Source organism: Colossoma macropomum, unplaced genomic scaffold, assembly GCF_904425465.1.
Source record: "Colossoma macropomum unplaced genomic scaffold, Colossoma_macropomum, whole genome shotgun sequence".
Taxonomy (NCBI): domain Eukaryota; kingdom Metazoa; phylum Chordata; class Actinopteri; order Characiformes; family Serrasalmidae; genus Colossoma; species Colossoma macropomum.
The window spans coordinates 23,018,711-23,038,190 of NW_023494796.1; the positions used below are offsets into that span (position 1 = coordinate 23,018,711).

At 39.0% G+C, this 19,480-nt stretch overlaps 1 protein-coding gene across 2 annotated transcripts in view; it reads right to left on the reverse strand.

The window, feature by feature from the left end:
- Positions 1-2,327: 2,327 nt before the first annotated feature.
- Positions 2,328-19,480, reverse strand: part of LOC118816652 (striatin-like) — a 63,708-nt gene continuing 46,555 nt past the window's right edge. The window contains exons 8-18 of one of the 2 annotated variants that reach the window (XM_036583148.1): positions 17,711-17,806; positions 13,492-13,635; positions 11,795-11,934; positions 11,078-11,253; positions 10,521-10,568; positions 10,042-10,163; positions 9,186-9,353; positions 7,873-8,013; positions 7,257-7,358; positions 5,477-5,563; positions 2,328-5,015 (exon numbers count right to left, since the gene is read on the reverse strand). In XM_036583148.1, coding sequence (XP_036439041.1) covers positions 4,846-5,015; positions 5,477-5,563; positions 7,257-7,358; positions 7,873-8,013; positions 9,186-9,353; positions 10,042-10,163; positions 10,521-10,568; positions 11,078-11,253; positions 11,795-11,934; positions 13,492-13,635; positions 17,711-17,806 — 1,394 coding nt within the window. In that variant the 3' untranslated portion in view covers positions 2,328-4,845. The remainder of the gene's footprint in view (positions 5,016-5,476; positions 5,564-7,256; positions 7,359-7,872; positions 8,014-9,185; positions 9,354-10,041; positions 10,164-10,520; positions 10,569-11,077; positions 11,254-11,794; positions 11,935-13,491; positions 13,636-17,710; positions 17,807-19,480) is intronic. The other variant, XM_036583150.1, reaches the window with a different exon arrangement.

Here is a 19,480-nt window from a genome sequence, read left to right on the forward strand (position 1 = left end):
CCTCTGACCATGCGTTTCATTCCTTCCTCAAGTTCTGCTGAGCCATGAGGCTTTGGAAGGCAGTCTTGCATGACCTTCAGAGTCTCTGTGGATGCATTATGAAAAGGGAATTAAGGAAATAAAACCATAAACTCGGATGCTTTAATTAAGTGAGTTCCTCATGGGAAACCATCCAAGAGGAAAATGACTGGTCGAAGAAATGTCATGGTCCGTGCCTGCCGCCATAGCTGGATTAAAAGTACAGGCCAGAAGGAACATTATGGAAAGAGCAAAGCACTCTACGACAAAATCAAACTTCATCCAGTTTCATTTCCACATCCAGATCTCATCCACAGTTGATGGATGGACAAGAGAAATTCATTCAACACTTCAAAATGGATTTTATGTCTGTTCGTCTTCTGCTAAACACTACACTCCTCGTCAGTTTGGTCCAGTTTTTCAAAATACTTTTAATACAAATGAACATGTTTTCTTTATGCATGCAATAACTTGACATTTCAAAAAAAAAAGCTGTTTAGATCTCAGAACTTTTTTATGTAAAACTAAAGAAACAACTGTTAAAACTGCTGCACTGGGAATACAACCAAAGGCCAAAGGTTTTAACCACACTGAGACCAAAAAGCTATTAAAGTGCTTTTAACAGTCTACTGGCTTATAATGTAGGCAAGACCTGCCCTGCTAGAAGACACTTTAATGAACCTGAAGCCGAGTAAAAAGGCAAAACATACCCAAACCGTTAAAAATGTGTTATGTTAACAAACCCTTTGCAGGTTTAACCACCTTTGGAACAAGAGTTTTAAAATGTGCTTCTGAGAATGGTTTGGAAAAAAAAATCATTACTTAGTCTGCACTTCATACCAAGGAAGATCCTTTGGTATAACCCCATTTCTTATTTTCACCTCTACCCCTTGTTTTCGAGTGTCACCTTGCCCCTTGGGCCTAAGTTACGCGGGATAGTGGTTGAAATGGGACAAACGTCCAATAAAGAACATCATTTACGGGCTGCTAGCGGTGCTCTGTAGGCCACCCTGCCAGTCTGCAGTGATAGCAGAGGAGCGGTAAAGCTCGCTGCTGGTCTTTAGTTTAATTGAAGAAATCATATACCTTCAAAGACGGGGATGCGATCATTATTTATCATTGCCCTCCTCTAATTCTTGAGTGAAATGAAGCTGAAGTCAGCTGTTCACCAGCTTCTTGTTCGAATTTTCCCGTTCCACCTTAAATGGTGCAGTAGTTCTGATCCCTGAAGAGCCAGAATGTAACGGCTGCACCATTTAAGGTGGAACCTGAAAGCTAGCTACCGAGACCTCAGCATTCTACTAGGGATTTTTTATGCTTGTTAAGAAGAAAATGACCATAATACACTGAAATTACCTTAAGTTAATACCCGCTTATTGTAATTTTAACAGATAAAATACACATTTTGGGTTTCTTTGGTCTCGTGCCATGTTGCCAGTTTTTTTTTTCTCCTAACACTCTGTTTGGTACGTTTGGAGGGAGCCTCTGAAAAATCCTGTTTGGAGGGCCATGTAGCCCTAACACTTCGCCCTACCCCTCTACCTTAAAAAAAAACGGGACACCCTATTTGTAAGCGTGGACGTGCAAAACAGAGGGGTAAGGGCTAAGTGGTCGGGGAAAAGGGTGAAATGGGATTGGGCCTTTGATGAACGTAAAGCGAGTGAAGCTAAATACGCCCAGAGGGTCAGCAAGTAGCTGCTTCAAGTTAAAAAATCTTTTGCAGGTATGTATTACATTGGACCTACCAGTCTGTCTGTGTCACTAACTGCCTGACTACTCACTCACAATCATTTCCCCACAAGGGGGCGCTCCATAGTTTTTTGAGCATTATAAGAATGGTGCTTCACCTTCGTGACACTGTGTGCATTTTTCATGCAAAATTAAGACTGAAAATCTGTATCTTTTAATCATTTTAGCTGTAAATCACCTCAAATTGTGTTCAAGAACAAGCTTGAGCTCACTCCTTGCACTAATTGATGCAATCATAACTCGTCAGAAAACCCAGATGTGACGTAGCAACACATCAGAATAATTATTCTTTTTGGGTCACTGGTATGTTTTTTTTTTTGCTTTATTATAATAGAGTAAGAGTTTTTTTATGTAAGAGTTTTCCCTGTTTCATCTTTCATATTTCCATGTTTTAGGCCTGGGCATCTTAATTATGCATGAAAATAATTAAGAGTGAGTGATCAGGTCAATTTTCATAATTCTTCAAACCAAATGTGCTTATTTAGTCCACCTGGTCCACCTTTTCCTCATTTTATATTAATGCTTCACTCATTTATCTTTTTTTTACATAATATACATAAACACAGGTTTTCACAAAGTTTTGTACATTTATTACAAGTAAAAACTGAAATATTACTTTTACAGAAATATTACTTCCAGACCATTTGCTATGACACTTAAAATTGAGCTCAGGTGCATCCTGTTTCTACTGATCATCATTGAAGAGTTTCTACAACTTGACTTAAACCCACCTGTGGTAAACTAAGCTGACAGGACATGACTGCAGGCACACCTGTGTCTATTTGAAGCATCACAGGTAACAGTGCATGTTAGAGGAAAAAAACAAGCCATGAAGTCAAAGGAATTGTCTGTAGATCTCCAAAACAGGACTGTGTCAAAGCAGAGCTGTGGAAAAGGTACCAAAAAATTTTGAAGATCCTGATCCAGTGACTTCCAGCATTCTTAAATGGAATAAGTTTGGCATCCCACTCCTTTCTATAACTGGCCACCCAGTGAAACTGACTAAAAGGAGCAGAACGGCTTTAGTCAGGGAGGTGACCAAGAACCTCCAGAGGTCCTGTGTGGAGATGGGAGAACCCGCCAGAGGGACAAACAGTGCTCTGCAGCGCCACCAATCAGGGCTTTGCGGAAGAGTGGCCAGACGAAAAAGCCACTCGTCAGCAAAAGACACATAACTGCTCACTTAAAAATAGAAAAAGGCACCTAAAAAGTACAAGATTTTGTAATCTAGTCTTGAACTCTTGGACCTGAATGGAAAGATTGCTGCATCTGAAGGAAACCAGGCCAATTTGATTTCTACAATGAAGCCTGGTGGTGGTAGCACTGTGCTATGAGGATGATTTTTAACAGCAGCAATAGAGAAGCTTGTCAAGATCAAAGGAAATTAATCTTGAATGCACAAATGCAATGAATGCATCAAATTACAGAGAAACCTGATTAATAGCGCTACTGACATGAAAGAGCGGTTCTGAAGAAAGGAATGGGAGAAAATTCCTAAACCATTTTGTGCCAAGGTCTTGTAGCAAAAATGCTGTAATTGCTGCCAAGGCTGCTTCAGCAATGTACTGAGTCAATTTAATGAGTTTTTTATTATTAAACTCTGTGAAAGCATTTTTATTCTTTTTTTATTACAGAGGATTTTTTGCCGATCAATGAGAAATAGGGCTGTTGCAGGAAAATAAGGTTCTGAACACTTTCTGAATGTACTGTATATACAAAAGCATTTCAACTGATTTCTACTATTATTTAAATGCATGTCATCTGTGGGCCAATACCACATGACTGCCATTTCTCTCCCATGCTTCCACTGTGTCCCAAATGTTTTAATTTCAGGAGACCAAGCCATCAGCAAAATACTCCCTTACCCATAGCGTTCCCCTGAGTGTGCCTGCAGTAAACAAAATCGTGCCATAAAACACTAGGAAAAACATTTAGAGTTGACAACCCTTGATTTATTTGGAGATATGAGATATTCTATGCTTTCAGCTTTAACCTGTATCCAACAATTATGGACAACAAAAGAGGTTCACTTATTAGGGTTTCTAAAACTGCCAGCATTGCAATTCACTGCATACCACGCACACATCAACAAGTATCAAAAAAGAGCACTCGAAAGTCCCACTGAATGTTAAGATTTAAGAGTGAATATATATAATAATTTGTTTATATATATTTGTTTATTAATACGTATTGTAATTATACATCCAATGTACTATACGGTTAAAATGGACAACATTGTCCTACCCAGCCCGAATTCTTTTCCTATTGTCCATTTCCCAACCCTTCACAAAAGAAAAGAAAAAAAGAGCTTGGTAAAATAACATTTCAAGACCTTTCTGAAGCAAAGGCACATTTGTCAATAAACATTTAAAAAGGAAAGAAAAAACAAAAAAACAAAAGGCAGGCAGAAGGTCAACTGTTGCGGAAGCAGCGCGTGGAAGAGAAAATCCTCCACGACGGCCCGAAACCAGCCTTTCTTTCCATGCCTTGCCAGAATTCCTCGGCCCTAAGCAGAAGAGGAAGCTGAGGAGTTGACGATTAGCAAAAAGCTAACCAGCACTTGGAGAAACTGAGGAGCACGCAGCACTTGGGGCTGTAAGGGTAGGGAAGGAGGGAAGACTGGGAAAGACAGAAGTGTTGCTAGTTCTACACAACAGCCACAGCCGGTCAAAAGCATTCTGGCCCAAAATGTGCTTAGGCCCCAGCATCACTCTTTTTGTGTACACTCTATGGTTGGCTATGGATCCCGGTTATGGAAGTGTCTGCTTTACAGTTGATTTTGCGGCACGAAGGCCACGAGCACCCAGGCCTGCCTGGACTGTTGTAGAGGAGGTAACTGGGGAATCAAATCACCCTGGACAGTGCCCTCTCCCATCTGGTTGTCCAAAAAAGACCGCCCCATGGTCCGTCCGGTCTCATCAGTCTCAGAAAGCCTCTCAGCTGAACCATTTGAAAAACAGGAGAGGAGTGGAGATTAGGGAGCAGGGCGTCCACCCACCCTGGCCCAAACGCCAGCTCTCTGCCACTGGCCAGTCCGTTCTGGTGGGCAGGGCTAGCGTGAGGCAGGCCGTTCCCTGCTCATACGAAGACTTTAGCGAGGGAGTCCGCTCCAGCGCTGGCGATGTAGCACTTAGACGGGTGGAACGCCACATCGTGGATAGACTCATCGAACTTCTTACGGTGCGCCGTGAACTCCTGGATGCATGTCTTGTTCTCCAGGTTCCACAGCCTGATGGAGCAGTCGTGGCCTGCGAGGGGGAAGTCAGACAGATTCATTTAACTTTTCATGGATTTTTCAGACAGACAAGAAGTTATTAAATGATAAATTACCTACTGTTATTTTCTATCTGTAATATTTTTGGTAAAGTTATCTGCCTTGAGATATGACTGCAAGGTGTTTCAAATATTAATTTTATTACAAATTTATTTTCAATGCTCTACAGCTCTTCAATTATTTTGGGACCAGCCATATAGCTCTACTGCTTTGTTTATCATTCTAGAGCACTCTATGAGGATACTAATGCAATTGTCTGTAACATTCTGGCTCACTGCAGCATTCAGGGGAAAACACTACCTAACACTAAAAAAAAGATAGTGGTAGCCATTTTATTAGCCAAGCTTGGTAATGATTCACGCAGTCAAATTCTCTCTCTGTCTGTCTCCCTTAAAATCCCATAAATCGGAAGAGATGTGGTGTCCTAGCACTTACTTCCAGACATCAAATACAGTCCATTTGGATCCACAGCAAGGCTTGTAACAGCATCCAAATGGGCCACCATGGAGTGGATCAATTTTCCTGTTAGAACAACAAAAGCAGAATCAAACATTTCAGCTCACATCCAGTATGGCTCTAATCAGGAATATAAACCGCAGACACTGCAGCTAACCACATAGCTTTACAAGACATATTTAAGAGGCTTAAACAGACTTTTTATTATATTCTTTTTCAACAACATCAGGGAACCTTAACAACTTCTCAGAATTACTATCACATTATGTTGTATAAGGTGCCCGAATAAGGTGGGGGGCAACTGGGTAATCATGTCTCAGAAAAGAATGTTATGCTATTTGGTGTTAACGTTATGTCATTTGTTTTGGCTTTGTAGTTGGATAACAAGAAGCAGGGGATCTGGGGTATGTCTAATGAAGCAAGATCAACTTTGGCTTTCTGACTGAGTTTCAGCTTCACAGAACCTAACAAACACAGACATGGTTAACTTCTTGTACAACAGAGGTTAACATCTTTCTCTGTTAATCCAGATACTCATAGAAATACACCGATCAGGCATAACATTATGACCACCTCCTTGTTTCTATGCTCACTGTCCATTTTATCAGCTCCACTTACTATATAGGTGCACTTTGTAGCTCTACAATTACAGACTGCAGTCCATCTGTTTCTCTGTATACTTTGTTAGCCCCCTTTTACCCTGTTCTTCAGTGGTCAGGACCCCCACAGGACCATCACAGAGCAGGTACTATTCGGGTGGTGGATCATTCTCAGCACTGCAGTAACACTGATGTGGTCTTGGTGTGTTAGCGTGTGTTGTGTTGGTCTGAGTGGATCAGACACAGCAGTGCTGCTGGAGTTTTTAAACACCTCAGTGTCACTGCTGGACTGAGAATAGTCCACTAACCAAAAATATCCAGTCAACAGCGTCCAGTGACCACTGATGAAGGACTAGAGGATGACCAACACAAACTGTGCAGCAGCAGATGAGCTATCGTCTCTGACTTTACATCTACAAGGTGGACTGACAAGGCAAGAGTGTAACAAAGTATGCAGAGAAACAGGTCATAATGTTATGCCTGATCTGTGTATACTGGAGCTGTGATTAATTCATGTTTAGATACTCAGACTGTGATTAATACTTGTGCTCACACACATGAAAATGTGATGTTTATGATAAACAGCCAATCACATGAAACATGAGAAGGAGTTGTCAAGGAAGGAAAAAGAAAGTGAAGCATTTATAACAGTCACAAAGCAATGCTGTCGTCACTACCACCAGGATTAGATCCATCTTAGTTTAAGGTTAGCTGGGTAAGCAAGAACTTGTGGTGTGTGGTGAGACAGACATCTGGGTCAGGAACACTGAGATTATCAGTCATTTTAACTGCAACTTGTTAGAACCTCAAACAAGCATCCAATCATCATCAATACACAAATTAGTCAGTTATAAATTTACATAATTTAGACAGCTTGTGGTAGTCACTGTTTTTAGTCAGCCTTTAAATTTTACAGTACATCAGCTAGCAAGGTGGGGGTGTCCCAAAAAGAATTCTGTTTAGGGCCCTCAAAAGTCTAGAGCTGGCTTAAATACACAAGATGTTTTACATAATATAAGTGTCAGTGACATCACAACCATGATGAATTCAAAATGTTGTTTGCTACAATCCAGGGATGTGCTACTGAGAATCAACCTCAAGTTCTAGCAATATGGCACAGTAAACACAGCCCCAAAAGGGATGACAGAAAAAAGCTGTACCTGTGTTGTTGTCGAAGAACTTGATGTGGCGGTCCTCCTGAGCGGTGATTGTGATGGGGAGAGTGGGGTGACTCAGAACTTTATTAATCTGACAGGAAGCACCTAGAGAGAAACAAAAGATCAAAATGAGTACATAAAATAGCTTTTTCTGCTTGCGCACTTTAATTATTGCAACTAAGCCTAAAATAATTTAATTCTCCTCCATACAGAATGCTTCTACATGCAGTACAAATGCAATGGAATGGGGTTTTTGTGTTTTTCCTAAATAAAACCACTTCAAACAGTTAATGTAACCTTAAATAATTTTTCAATACGATACTGGACAACCTGGTCCTTCTTGAAGGTTCTGCTTTTCAGTTTAAATCCATTATGCTGCATCTTTTAGAGGTCAGTAATTCTGAGTGTCTCCACTGCTTGACATGCATTGTTTTTCATTTGTAGACAGAGAAAGTCCTTCACCACATTATGCCAAGTGATCTTGTGAAAGGTTTAATGTCACAGGAATACAATTCACTCCAAATTGGGAACTGGTAGAGCATGAATGCCAAGAAAAGCCATTATCTAGTTCTAATTCTGATGAATGCCCTGGTGCCCCTCCATAGGTGTGAGATTTTACCAGGCTCAACAGTGGACTCCAGGTTGAGGACTAGCTGGCGGGTCTCCATGTTGAAGAGGCCTATTCGTCCGCTGGTGAATGAAGTCACCATGTAGGCAGGCTCGCTGGAGACCAGATCTACTGAAGAGGGCAGGCCTAACTCTGGACACACACACACACACACACACACACACACACACACACACACACACACACAGAGGGCACCAAAACAGCAAATAATTACAATAATAAACAAATATTCTAAAACAAGTGGTCTCAAAGAAAACTTACTAACTTTATAACAGTTGTAACAGTAATTATGATCATACAGTTTTACCTGGGCGATTAATTGGCATCTAAATAACTGATTAGCAATCAGCATTCTTTGTTAATTGTATGCAACTATCCAAGCACAAGTCTACAAACTTACTTAATAGCTATGCTGCTTCCTAGCTGACAGAAACAGCTCTCAAATAAACAAATATTACTCACTGCTGCCCGCTGAAGGTGTTATCACACCAATCAGAAATAAAACTTTCGTTTTCATACAACCCATGACATGTCTCAATAAATGCAGTTTCTACCTTTTCTACCTTTCTACATTACTGACTGCGATCAGCCCAAATAATTGATCAGATTGTGATAGGCCAAGTAACAAAGTATATACAATAAAATGGTGTAATTGTAATGTAATACAATTGTAATGATTGTGACAGGTCTAGTAACAAACAACATACAGTGAAAAAGAAGAATTAAATAAGTTAATTTCATAAATAAAAAGAGGGGCCTTGAATTAGAGACCTGGTTAAGTGATAACAATAAATAAATAGAAGAACAAAGAATTTAAGCTGGTAATTACAAATTAGTTTACATTTTCATAACTAATAAATTGGACTACTGTAACATAAACGCTTGTTTGCCCTGCCGATTGTCTAAACTAGCTCCAACCAGTACAGAACGCAGCAGCCCATGTGCCCACCAGGAAAAGAAAGCTTGAGCATATTATTACATCATTGTTATTCAGTCTACGCTGGCTTCCTGTCACGTTCTGCAATGACTACAATATCCTACATATGACAGTTAAAGCTCTTCATAGCTTAGCTCTGGTATATCTTACTGATTTGTTGAAACAGCTCAGCTGGTGGAAGGTCTTTTTGTTATGTAGCTCCTAAACTCTGGAGTAACTTCAAATAGCCACTGGTCAAACTCCTAAAGATGGATTTTGACTGGTGGCTATTCGCTTTCATGCACTGTCAGCATCAACTGCATTTTTGACTGAGGTATTCTTTAAACACATTAAACGCAGTATAGCACTGCATTAACTGCTCTTTTACCCTTGTTCTCATTGAAAATGGCAAGAGCTGCCTGAGGGTTAGAAGCGTTCCACAACCGCACTGTGCCATCAGCCGAGCAGGACAGGAGGCGCTGGTGAGCACTGCTGTGAACCAACCCCCACACTGCGTCTGTGTGTCCGCACAGCGCCCCGCGCAGGACCGATGGCTCTAAAACAAAGAACACAAGTAGTTTAGCCATTTACCATCCTTTGCATTACCTACAAGACTATAAAACTCTTGAACTGTGAAAAAATGGGCTTTAACTTTGGTAAGGCAAAAGTAAGCAAGGCAGCCTTAAAATGTTGTGTTAACTGAACATCTAATAATAAGTTTACACAATGTAAGACCCAGATTACTGTTCTGTTAAATTGCTATTAGAGGATCAACAAATTTAGTGTTAGGGCAACCTGGTATCTTATGTTTTCAGTTACATTACATGAACATAATACTGTAACTGTAACAAATTTCAGTAAATATATTTGCAATACAACGGAAGGCTGTCACATTATTAACATTTACATAGAATACAAAGGAGGCGAATGCTCTTCCCATATAATATGCTAGAGAAAATGTACAATTGCCGTTATTTCTGGTACTTTGGTTAAACTAGATGTCGGTTGTACTGTGAAATGTTAGCTGTTTGCAAACTTGAAAATATTTCTGAAGCTCCCTGCTTGCCTTAGTACTTTTGGCCTGTTGTACATGGCTATACAAAATTATAAGACTGGCTAAGTGATGGAAAGTTGCAGCTGTGCTGAAAAAGAAGAGCCACAGAGACATACAATGACCAAAAAAAAAAAGACAGATGGATAAAAAAGGCTGCAAGGAGAGAATAGTAATGGAAGAGGAGAGTTACGGTAGGAGTCGTAAGGGTCGATATTGGGGCTGGGTGTGTTCCAGCACTGAATGGTGCCGTCCTCTCCACCGCTGTAGCACTGCTCTCCTGTGTTACTCATCACCACACACAGCACAGCACCCCTGCAGACACATTTCAGATGAGAAATATATGGATCATTCGACTGAAATGGTTCCAAGTCGGACTTGGACTTTAGACTAAAGTCCTTTTGCTTTAAGTGACCCTATACCTTAATTATGTTTATTTTATTAAAACAAGTGATTAAACATTCCACTTTATAACTAAAAAAATCTTAAACTACTAAAACCTTTTTTTTAACACTGTGGGACTGCAGTTTAAACTAATTTGGTAGAATCATCCATATACAGGCTAGTAAATGTATATCCACAAACAGATCTGAGGGGATTTCACAAAGCGGGTTTTCTCAGTTAACCAGATAACTTGATTCTAAAGACCCATTAAGTAACAGTACAACTTACCTATGAGCCCTGAAGGTATAAATAGGTTCCACATCCAACGACGCATTCCTGTTCAGAGAAGAGTGTGTAAACTCTAAATCACATTCACATAGTAATAAAATTAGCACAAACAAGTATAACTACTGAACCCCTAAAGGGACCTTTGCAAATCTTAAGATTTAAGGTGAGGTCCTGCACGTAAGTGTCTGGTGAATAAGCACCTGAAAGGTGAAAAAGCCATATCATATTGTCACTGTTGGGACAAAATTTACTATGTCTATTTTATTTTTACTTCCTTTTATTCTGTAACAGAATTTGAAAATGCCATTTGCCCAATGCGTTAAAATTTCATGATGAATGGATCAACAGAAATGGTCCAAAATTACTTGGGGAAAAAAACCCTTTTGCATTTAATATTTAATATATTAATATTTAACATTTTAATATTCATGTTATACAATTAAAAACGTCCTTCTCCTGCTACAAATTTGTAAGCTACAATATGTAAATTTGTATTACTTTTCTGTAAAATCTTAGCACAAAAAAGTTAGTATCCAACCACTAGAGGGTGCTCATACTTTTTTGCAGGGGTCGTTTTTTGCAGGTTCCACATCTTCAGCGTGTGATCTTCAGAGGCTGTGATGAGAACGGGTTCCACAGGGTGAAACGTCAGACTGCGGATACTGTCAAAGTGGCTGCGCAGCGTGAACTTGGGGTTCCATGTCTTCCGCAGAGCATCCTTGTTATTAGTGATCTAAAGGGGTACAGAAAACTGATTATGTTCTGTGTTGTGTTGGATGTTAGCTACAAGCACTCGCTTTTATTTGTTTACATCACTGAAAACCAATGGAGTGTCTTCCTCTGGACTGAAAAATTCTTAGAAGTATGGAGTTGTTACTGTCTTTTGCTATACTCTTCAAATGTAAGACAGCTGTATAATTGCTTAGTCACATTATTAAATGTTAACATTTTCTCTATCGACAGGTTCAAGTCTGCACTTCTGAATCTTTGCCAAGTGTTGCAAAGTCAAAATAAATGACAACAAAAAGATAAAGGGCTTTTCAAGACTACAAGCACAACATCAAATTCAAAAGCTGTCAGAGACCACAGTGAGGATACATTACTGACTGAGCACTAAGCTGCTGAGAGTCATTAGTGCTTCAGTTAAGGAGATGTTCCTGTTAATTATACACAGTTAGCAGATTATGCTAATGCTGCTGAGGAACAATGCACTAACTTTGCCCTCTATAAACAAGTCTCCTCTTGTCAGCTTTAAACTGCTCTCTCAAACTCACATCATACGCGAGGTTATCAGCCTCATTGGCAACGGTCAGCCCAGCTAGTTCGCCCAGGCCCAGCTCTCCCGTCTCCATGGCCTCATCCGTCCCGATGATGAAGGCTTTGCCTGAGGAAGGGGGAAAGGTGATGGCCTCCACTGAAACATAAAAACACATTCTTTATTAAAAACATTTCTCTCCTCTTTTCATGTTCTCTCTGCAAGTTAGGTCATCTCTTGATGATCTGTGCTGTCAATTCCAGAGACTAAGAGAGTTACGTAAGCCATGAACCCAAAGTTTAAGTCCAAATTCAAAATTCAATTTCTCTCTTATACAGCTTTGCTTTATCCAGACACATTTGGGCAAATGCAGGCTGATAAACTGCACAGCAACACAGCTGCCATGACACAATATTAGTATCAATTAATGTCAGGCTTACGATTTAGTTATTAACCTCATTATTAATTACTGATCTTATTATTAAGGGACTACTATTTATTCAGTAAATAATAGGAATTATTCAGTAAATGCTATGAATTATTCCTGAATTGCTAGGCACTATTCAGTAATCACTAGGAATTATTCAGTAATCACTAGGAATTGTTTATGAAATATTATGAATTATTCCTGAACTGCTATGAATTATTCAGTAATCATTGTGAATTATTCAGAAACTACTATGAAGTTCTCAGAAACTGCTAGGAATTGTTAACGAAATGTGAATTATGCCTGAACTGCTATGAATTACATTCTATATACTATGAATTATTCAAAACTACTATGAACTATTCAGTTACTAATATGACCTATTCCAGAACTGCAATGAATTATTCAGTAACCATTATGAATTATTCAGTAACTGCTAAGAATTGTTAATGAAATGTTGTGAATGAATTATTCTGTAACCACTATACATTATTTTTCCACTAACCACTATGAATTATTCAGTAACCACTATAAAACTAATATGAAAGTTAGTGAGAGTTTAGTTCTGAGGGTGAGGTATTAAAGAGTGGGCACATATGGGTCCTTAAAAGTAAAACAATACGTGTCCCATGGTTTTTGCTTTATAATGGCTTATAGGGTCCTATGGACTCCATTTTAATTCTTTCTACACTTACTGTTCCATTTTTATGTCTTAACCCTATGATACCAACATTATTTACATAGATTCAAAACTTAAAACTGCAACACTTTTTTTTCTTTTTTTGCTGCTGCATAGTATCTCAAAATAAAAATAAATATTAGTAACTCATACACTCCAAGTTGCAATAAAGTGCACTTCTCAGGACTTGTGCTTCAAGTACTGCATAAATTTGGCCAAGTATTTCCATCTAAGAGACGTATCTCCACTAAAATCCATTAAGATTACTTAGTGTTTTGGGACTCTCGTCAGTGAGAAGGGTTTTGTGCTAAAGCTTGTCTGATGGTCGACGAAATTCAATAGATGTGTACTTTCCCAAGAATGCCACTCTTGTGGGTCACAGTAAGCGAAAAGCTTGAAACAGACGCATGTATATCAAATTGTACGGTTGTAATGGAGCACCATGCTGTGCAATTACATGTTTATGTAGAAATACTGTTTTGTGTGTGTTTTAGTTCTATTATTCTGTGAAAATGGAATCCATAGGGCCCAAGTTCTGCCTTTACATTCAAGACCTTTGGTTAGTGTTGAATAAAGGAACATTTTAGTCTCTGAGCTGGAGGTAGAGCACCTTCATCAGCATGGCTGCTGTCATGTTCGTTGAAGCGGTTAGCATTAGGCCTAGGCGGGGGCGTGATGGACGGCTGCAGCGAAGCCGGCTCCTCAGTGTCCCGCAAATTAGCCAACATATCCTGAAGCTTAGTGCGGTTCGGCCCTGTGAGAGAGACAGAGAGAAAGAGAGAGAGAGAGAGAGGGAGCAGGAGGGAGAGAGAGGGAGAGATATTAGTCTGTCACTGAATGAATAGCCATTAAGGGAGAAAGAAAGCAACAGTCATCTACAAAGAGCGAAGGATAGAGAAAGTTCTGTGTGAACAGAACAGTTTTCTCTGGAGGAACAAGGCAAAGCACAGCTCTTTCAGCAAGAAGAACATCTCTTGTTTTCACCTTTCCCCTTCACTGTTCCTTTTTCAAGGTCCTACACAATCTTTAGGCTGCAGCAGCAGATTGCTAGAACAAAACTGGCTTGTGTCTGAAACTCCAAAAATGTCCAGTTTCAATGCTCAGACTTTATTGATGTATGCTAAACAATACTAACGGGTCCACCCTCTTGTTCTGAAGAGTGTCAATGACATCATGTTAATCTTCAAAGAGACACTAACATTTACACAAGCAACAACCCAAACACAGCACAGCTGCCTTAAAATTTATTTTCAGTACGAATCTAAAATGGCTAAAGGAGATTCTCAGGAGATTAGACATAAGGTTCTAGCTTAAGGATGATAAAATTCAATAATAAGTGAAAGAAAAGTGAGTGAGAGTTTCCAAAACTGGAGTCAAAAATGTGTTAAAAGCTACAGAGAAAAATGTGACTCCTAACAACCAAGCAAGACCACCAAAACTGTCACCATCAGTAATCAATGTGAATAAAACGTAAATCTTTCATCTTTGAGAAATGTGTAGTTGTCCTTAAGCCATTACTGAGAAAAGGAAATGGACAAAAAAGAAGAAAATCTGCTCTACAACAGACAAAAATGGACATCTGAGTTGTGGAGTAAGGTCCAAATTTGCAAACGGGATTATTTGGATCATGAGAAGCAGAAAGTGCAACGAACTTCTAAGACTGAACTTTGGAGGTGTAGAAAAATATCCCTGCAGATTTCTTGGAAAAACTTAAAGCAAGTGGAAATGGAAAAAGAAAGGCAGCTGTAATAAAAGGTAAAGACTAGACACACTAAATGCTAAAAACCTTATATTTTTTTGATGTAGCTTTTGTGTAATTTTTTGTTAAATATATTTTCTGCTTCTTGTCCTGATGCTGAAAAACAAGTTCTATGTATCTCTGGGAGCTGGAACTGAAAAATGGGCCAATGTAAAGCTGCAGGGAAGAAAGCAGTGAGCCCTCTCCAAAAGAAATAAGTCAAACTGTCTGGAAAACAGCAGAGATAAATAAACCACAAACTCTCACTGGTTCCTACAAGCCCTTTGGGGTAAATAGCTTGACTGTAAAGGAGTTTCACAAAACACAAGTGTTCTATTTGTTGTAAAAGCTGTGCTTAATCAAGTAACTGATAGGAGAACATATGGAGCATCGATACTGAGTTCAAAGAAGACTGCAGAGTCCACAACCGTGCTTCCAATTTTACTGTGTAGTTTACCTGCACTGCACAGTTTCATGGTTTTCCGTGTTAATACACCTGATTTAGCTCATGAAGGATAATCAGTTAACTAAATGACAGAAGTCGGATATATGCAGTAATATGTAATGTTACCACAGGGTGCTTGTAATGTTTCTGACCAGTTCAGTAAGAGATATCTGTACAAACAATAGAGGTGGGCATGCCAACTCAATTTATATAACGTCTTTAAACCAAAATAGTTCCATAAGTAATATGTAGCCTCTGCCGCTCACAAATAGACACATGCTAAAGTCAACCTGATATCAAAGTGGACAATTTTTTACCTTGTTAGTTCATGTCCCTGGTTATATAAATCATATTTTCAAAAATCTCCCATAAACCTGTAATGACTGACCAACGTTGTTCTGCCACTAACATGTCTGATTCTTGATTGTCACTGTGCACCAGCGGGCAGGGAAAATAACATTAACCAATAATATCACCTCCACCTCCCAGCATACCCACTTAATACTACTAGAGAAAAATCACTTTCACATTAACGCTAATCATAGTTTTAAAATATGAACATATATACAATACATCGCCTCTTCATTCCAGAAAAATGAACCAACGGTAGGGCTGAAAGATTAATATTTTTTACAAAACTGCAATTTAAAAGATCTGCAATTTTATTTATATCCTACATTATTTACTGTTGTCTTAAGTTGAAAGTGGAGAATGTAATAATGCAGAGCTTGTGAACTGTTGGTTTGGAACACTACGTTCAGCATTCAAGCCTCAAGCCTGAAAAAATGGATGTGCTGGGCTTGCTGGCCAAAAAAGGCTTTAGGCCTTTTTTCTTAATTTAAAGAAACATTTGAACTGCAGTATGCACTGGAAAACCATTAAGATTGCACAGGAAGTCTAATGATAATTAGTGTTGTCATTAGGTAGGGAGTTCACAGCCCACAACCAAAACCCAAATTCAAACAGGTTTTCATTTCCATTGTTAACTTGCGGTAAGTTTTGCTTAAAAGCCTCTATACTTAAGAACAAACAAACACCTTTCCCAAATGATATGACAGAATATTGATCCCAAATGTAAATTTACCCACTTTATACAACCAAGAATTATTCTACAGTTCATTTAATGTTAGGTACAAGCTGCCATAATCTTTAACGACGTGGTTATGCAGTTTGTAAAACGCTGCTGACATGACAGGGACGAGACTAAAATGACGATGATAATCTGGTAATAATTATTTTACTGGAGAAACCATAAAACTGTGCACTACAGGGAGCCGTCAGGCCTGACCTTGGGGGAAAAAGCGGCGTATGTTCCAACCCTACAAACCTGATTTCACTAATAAAATCCCCTCTTTTCAAAAAAAGGAAGGTAATTAGCAAAATCAGTTGTTGTGAGGAACATAGCTGTAGTCAGTGCAGCCACTGGTGATTTACACAGCCTCAGTCAACCTCAAAGCAAAGTGAAGGAAGAGAATCAGCATTCAAAGAAAATTTAAGAAAGAGCCTGTGAAAGCAACCTGCTCATACAACAATCAGTACAGAGGAGGGCCCGACCGATATGAACATTTTGTGCCAGATACTGATTATTTTACTAGATTTTAAGGTGCTAAAAATTCCAATAACCAATCATTATGGACGATATAAGTTTATGTTGATAAGGTTATGTTGGTAAGATTTTGACTTTATACCACATCAGTTTTAGGTAAACAGTGCTTTACTGGCAGATAGGAATATCAGTTCTTAACCGTCACCCTTCTTAAACTTAAGTTCAAGTTCTACTGACATCCATTTTCCATAGCACTGGGAGTGGAGCTAGACAGAATGGTTTGCAGTTTCAGTTTCTGTTAGCTACCTCTTCTTTTATTTATCTTATTAACATTAGCTCCATAAGCAACTGGTGTGTGTTATTCTCATCCTTATTTTTATCAGCTCAGTCTGTACTGCTGTCTTATAGTTCAACAGGGGTGCTTCACACAGGGTTACCATGTGGTACAACTATCTTTTGCCCTACAGACTGTGCTAAATCTGTTATTAGTGGTGATACTTTCAATGTATTTTCACCAGTTTTTTTTGGCCAACTGATATATCGGCCGGGTCCTTGTAGAAAGAGAGCTAAGCCCCAGAAGAAGATAGGAAGAAACAGCATATAACTCTAAATTCACCAGCAGCACAGAGAAAAGAAGCTTTAAAAGATACCTCGCAGCAAAATGAATCATCAAGAAACAGTACAGTGTACAGAACAAGCGAAGGCAGGAGGCAGTAAAAAAAAGCCAACAAGAGGGAAAAGAAAGACAGGAATAAATTAAGTGGAGTGAAAAATGGCAGGATGAGACCAACGCTTTGAGAAGAACCATCAAAGGACATAAAAGCCATAGAAGAAAAGATGGATGAAGAAATGAAGGTAAAGTTGTGATTAGAGAGGCACGGACAGACAGAAACAGAGACAAAAGACAAACACGCACGCTGACTTTCCCCACGCATACAGAGCTAACTCAGGAAAAAGAAGCACCAGCAAAGAAATCCAGCCGACAGCGAGAAAATGCTAAAAACATTTTCTGATTTAAAGAACCGCATTCTTGATCTTTTTCAGATTCAGAGAGAGAGAAGAAGAGAAAGGAGAGGACAGAGGTGGCCAGGTCCACTTACTCTTCACCCCCTTTTTGCCTTTGCGCTCCTTTCTGTATTGCTCCTTGAGTTTGGTTATCAGGCTCTGGTCCACGTCCCAGGCCTGCCTGTCCTTCTCTACACGGGGAGGAGACACACCACAGCAGGCGCTTTTAGCCAGTGACCGGTAGCCGTCTACATACATGAGCAAACAGTAGCCTCCAAAAGAGGACTGATGTTGTCCAGGCCTATAGAGCATGCTGGGAATTCTATGCTAAGGGATTTCTCATTAGGGCTGGGCGACACAATCAAAAATAGTCTTGCGATATTGATATGGAACAGATAATTATCAATAATGAAATGGAACGCTCTTTATTGTTATTGTACAACAAAATTTCATTTTGAGACTTTCTGAGTATGATCATACTTGGTCACCCAAAAGGAATACAAATGTAAATACATAAATCATAGGGTTGATCATAACAGTAATTCTGGAAGTGATTCTTGCAGCGTCACTATTATAATAAATCTAATACCCGTTGGTATACGCATTGCTTATATGGTTTTAAATGCATTCTGTAATCATCAGTTTTAAAAGGCCCATATAATGAAAACTAAATTTTTGCTCTTTAAAGAATGTAAACTATGGGTGTTACGCTTTTGAAGCAGAGACCAAAACCGTGATACAAACATCCATAGTCTTGTGTTGTGATTCTGGAAGATGAAGATTTGGAGAATCGATACACCCTAATGTATATGATATTGCAAACACTGCTAAAGCTTCAAAATGTATCATTCACTCTACAGTCCTGTGTGGAAAAATAACAGCCTGTTTTGAATTAACTGCTTTTGGAATGTTATACCTTATAAGCCCACAACAGTTTAGCTCCACCCATGCACACTTAAGTTATAAGGAGTGTTTCAGCCTGGACTGCTTTTTAAATTAGGCCCAGTACAGGGGCGGCCAAACAGCACTGTTGTATTTACATATATCAGTCTTAAAAAAACACAGTAATAAAGTCTGTTTAAAACTAAAGGATAAAGTGAGATTGAGAAATAGTCACATTTTATTATTATTAAAGTAATTATGACTTAAAACATCATAAGTAATTATGACTTAAAACATCATAAGAAAAACAGTAAAAATGGAGGATATGGGCCCTTTAAGATTGAAAAGTATTTTGAACTGTGAAGGAAACAAAAATGAAATATTTATATTTATTGAAAATAATAACAATATTTTTTTAATAACAGTTATTATTTTATCGCCCAGGCCTATTTCCGACTGACCATTTTTTACGGATTTTGGTCCTGATCGAGGTTAAACAGAAAACGAGAGGTCAGCAACCTTGTGTGACCAGTGTGGACTAGCCTGAGGCTTGAAAGATTGACAGTAGTAACAATCAAGAAGAAAATCAATTTCTGGCAGATATAAACACACAAGTGGGTCAGTGGGAGGTGTACGGCTAACACAGAGACACAGGACAGGGCAATGACAACAAACATGGACACAAATCAAACAAATAACAGTCAAACTAAAACACAGGTGATTAACAATTCAGTTGAAATGTCTTTATCTTCTTGAGGATGACGGGTGTCTGTGGACATCTGTGGAAGCTGGAAATCATACACCATTGTTTTTCCAATTCTAGTAGTGGAGGCTCAACTGTACTGCAGTTTCCCTGCCCATTCAGCTCATAAAGGACTAGATAATTAGCTAATAATATTACTCTGGAGTGCTAGCGCAGAGATAGCAAAACTGTAATGCAGTAGAGCCTCCAAGACTAAGACTAAGGAAACACTGCTGTACAC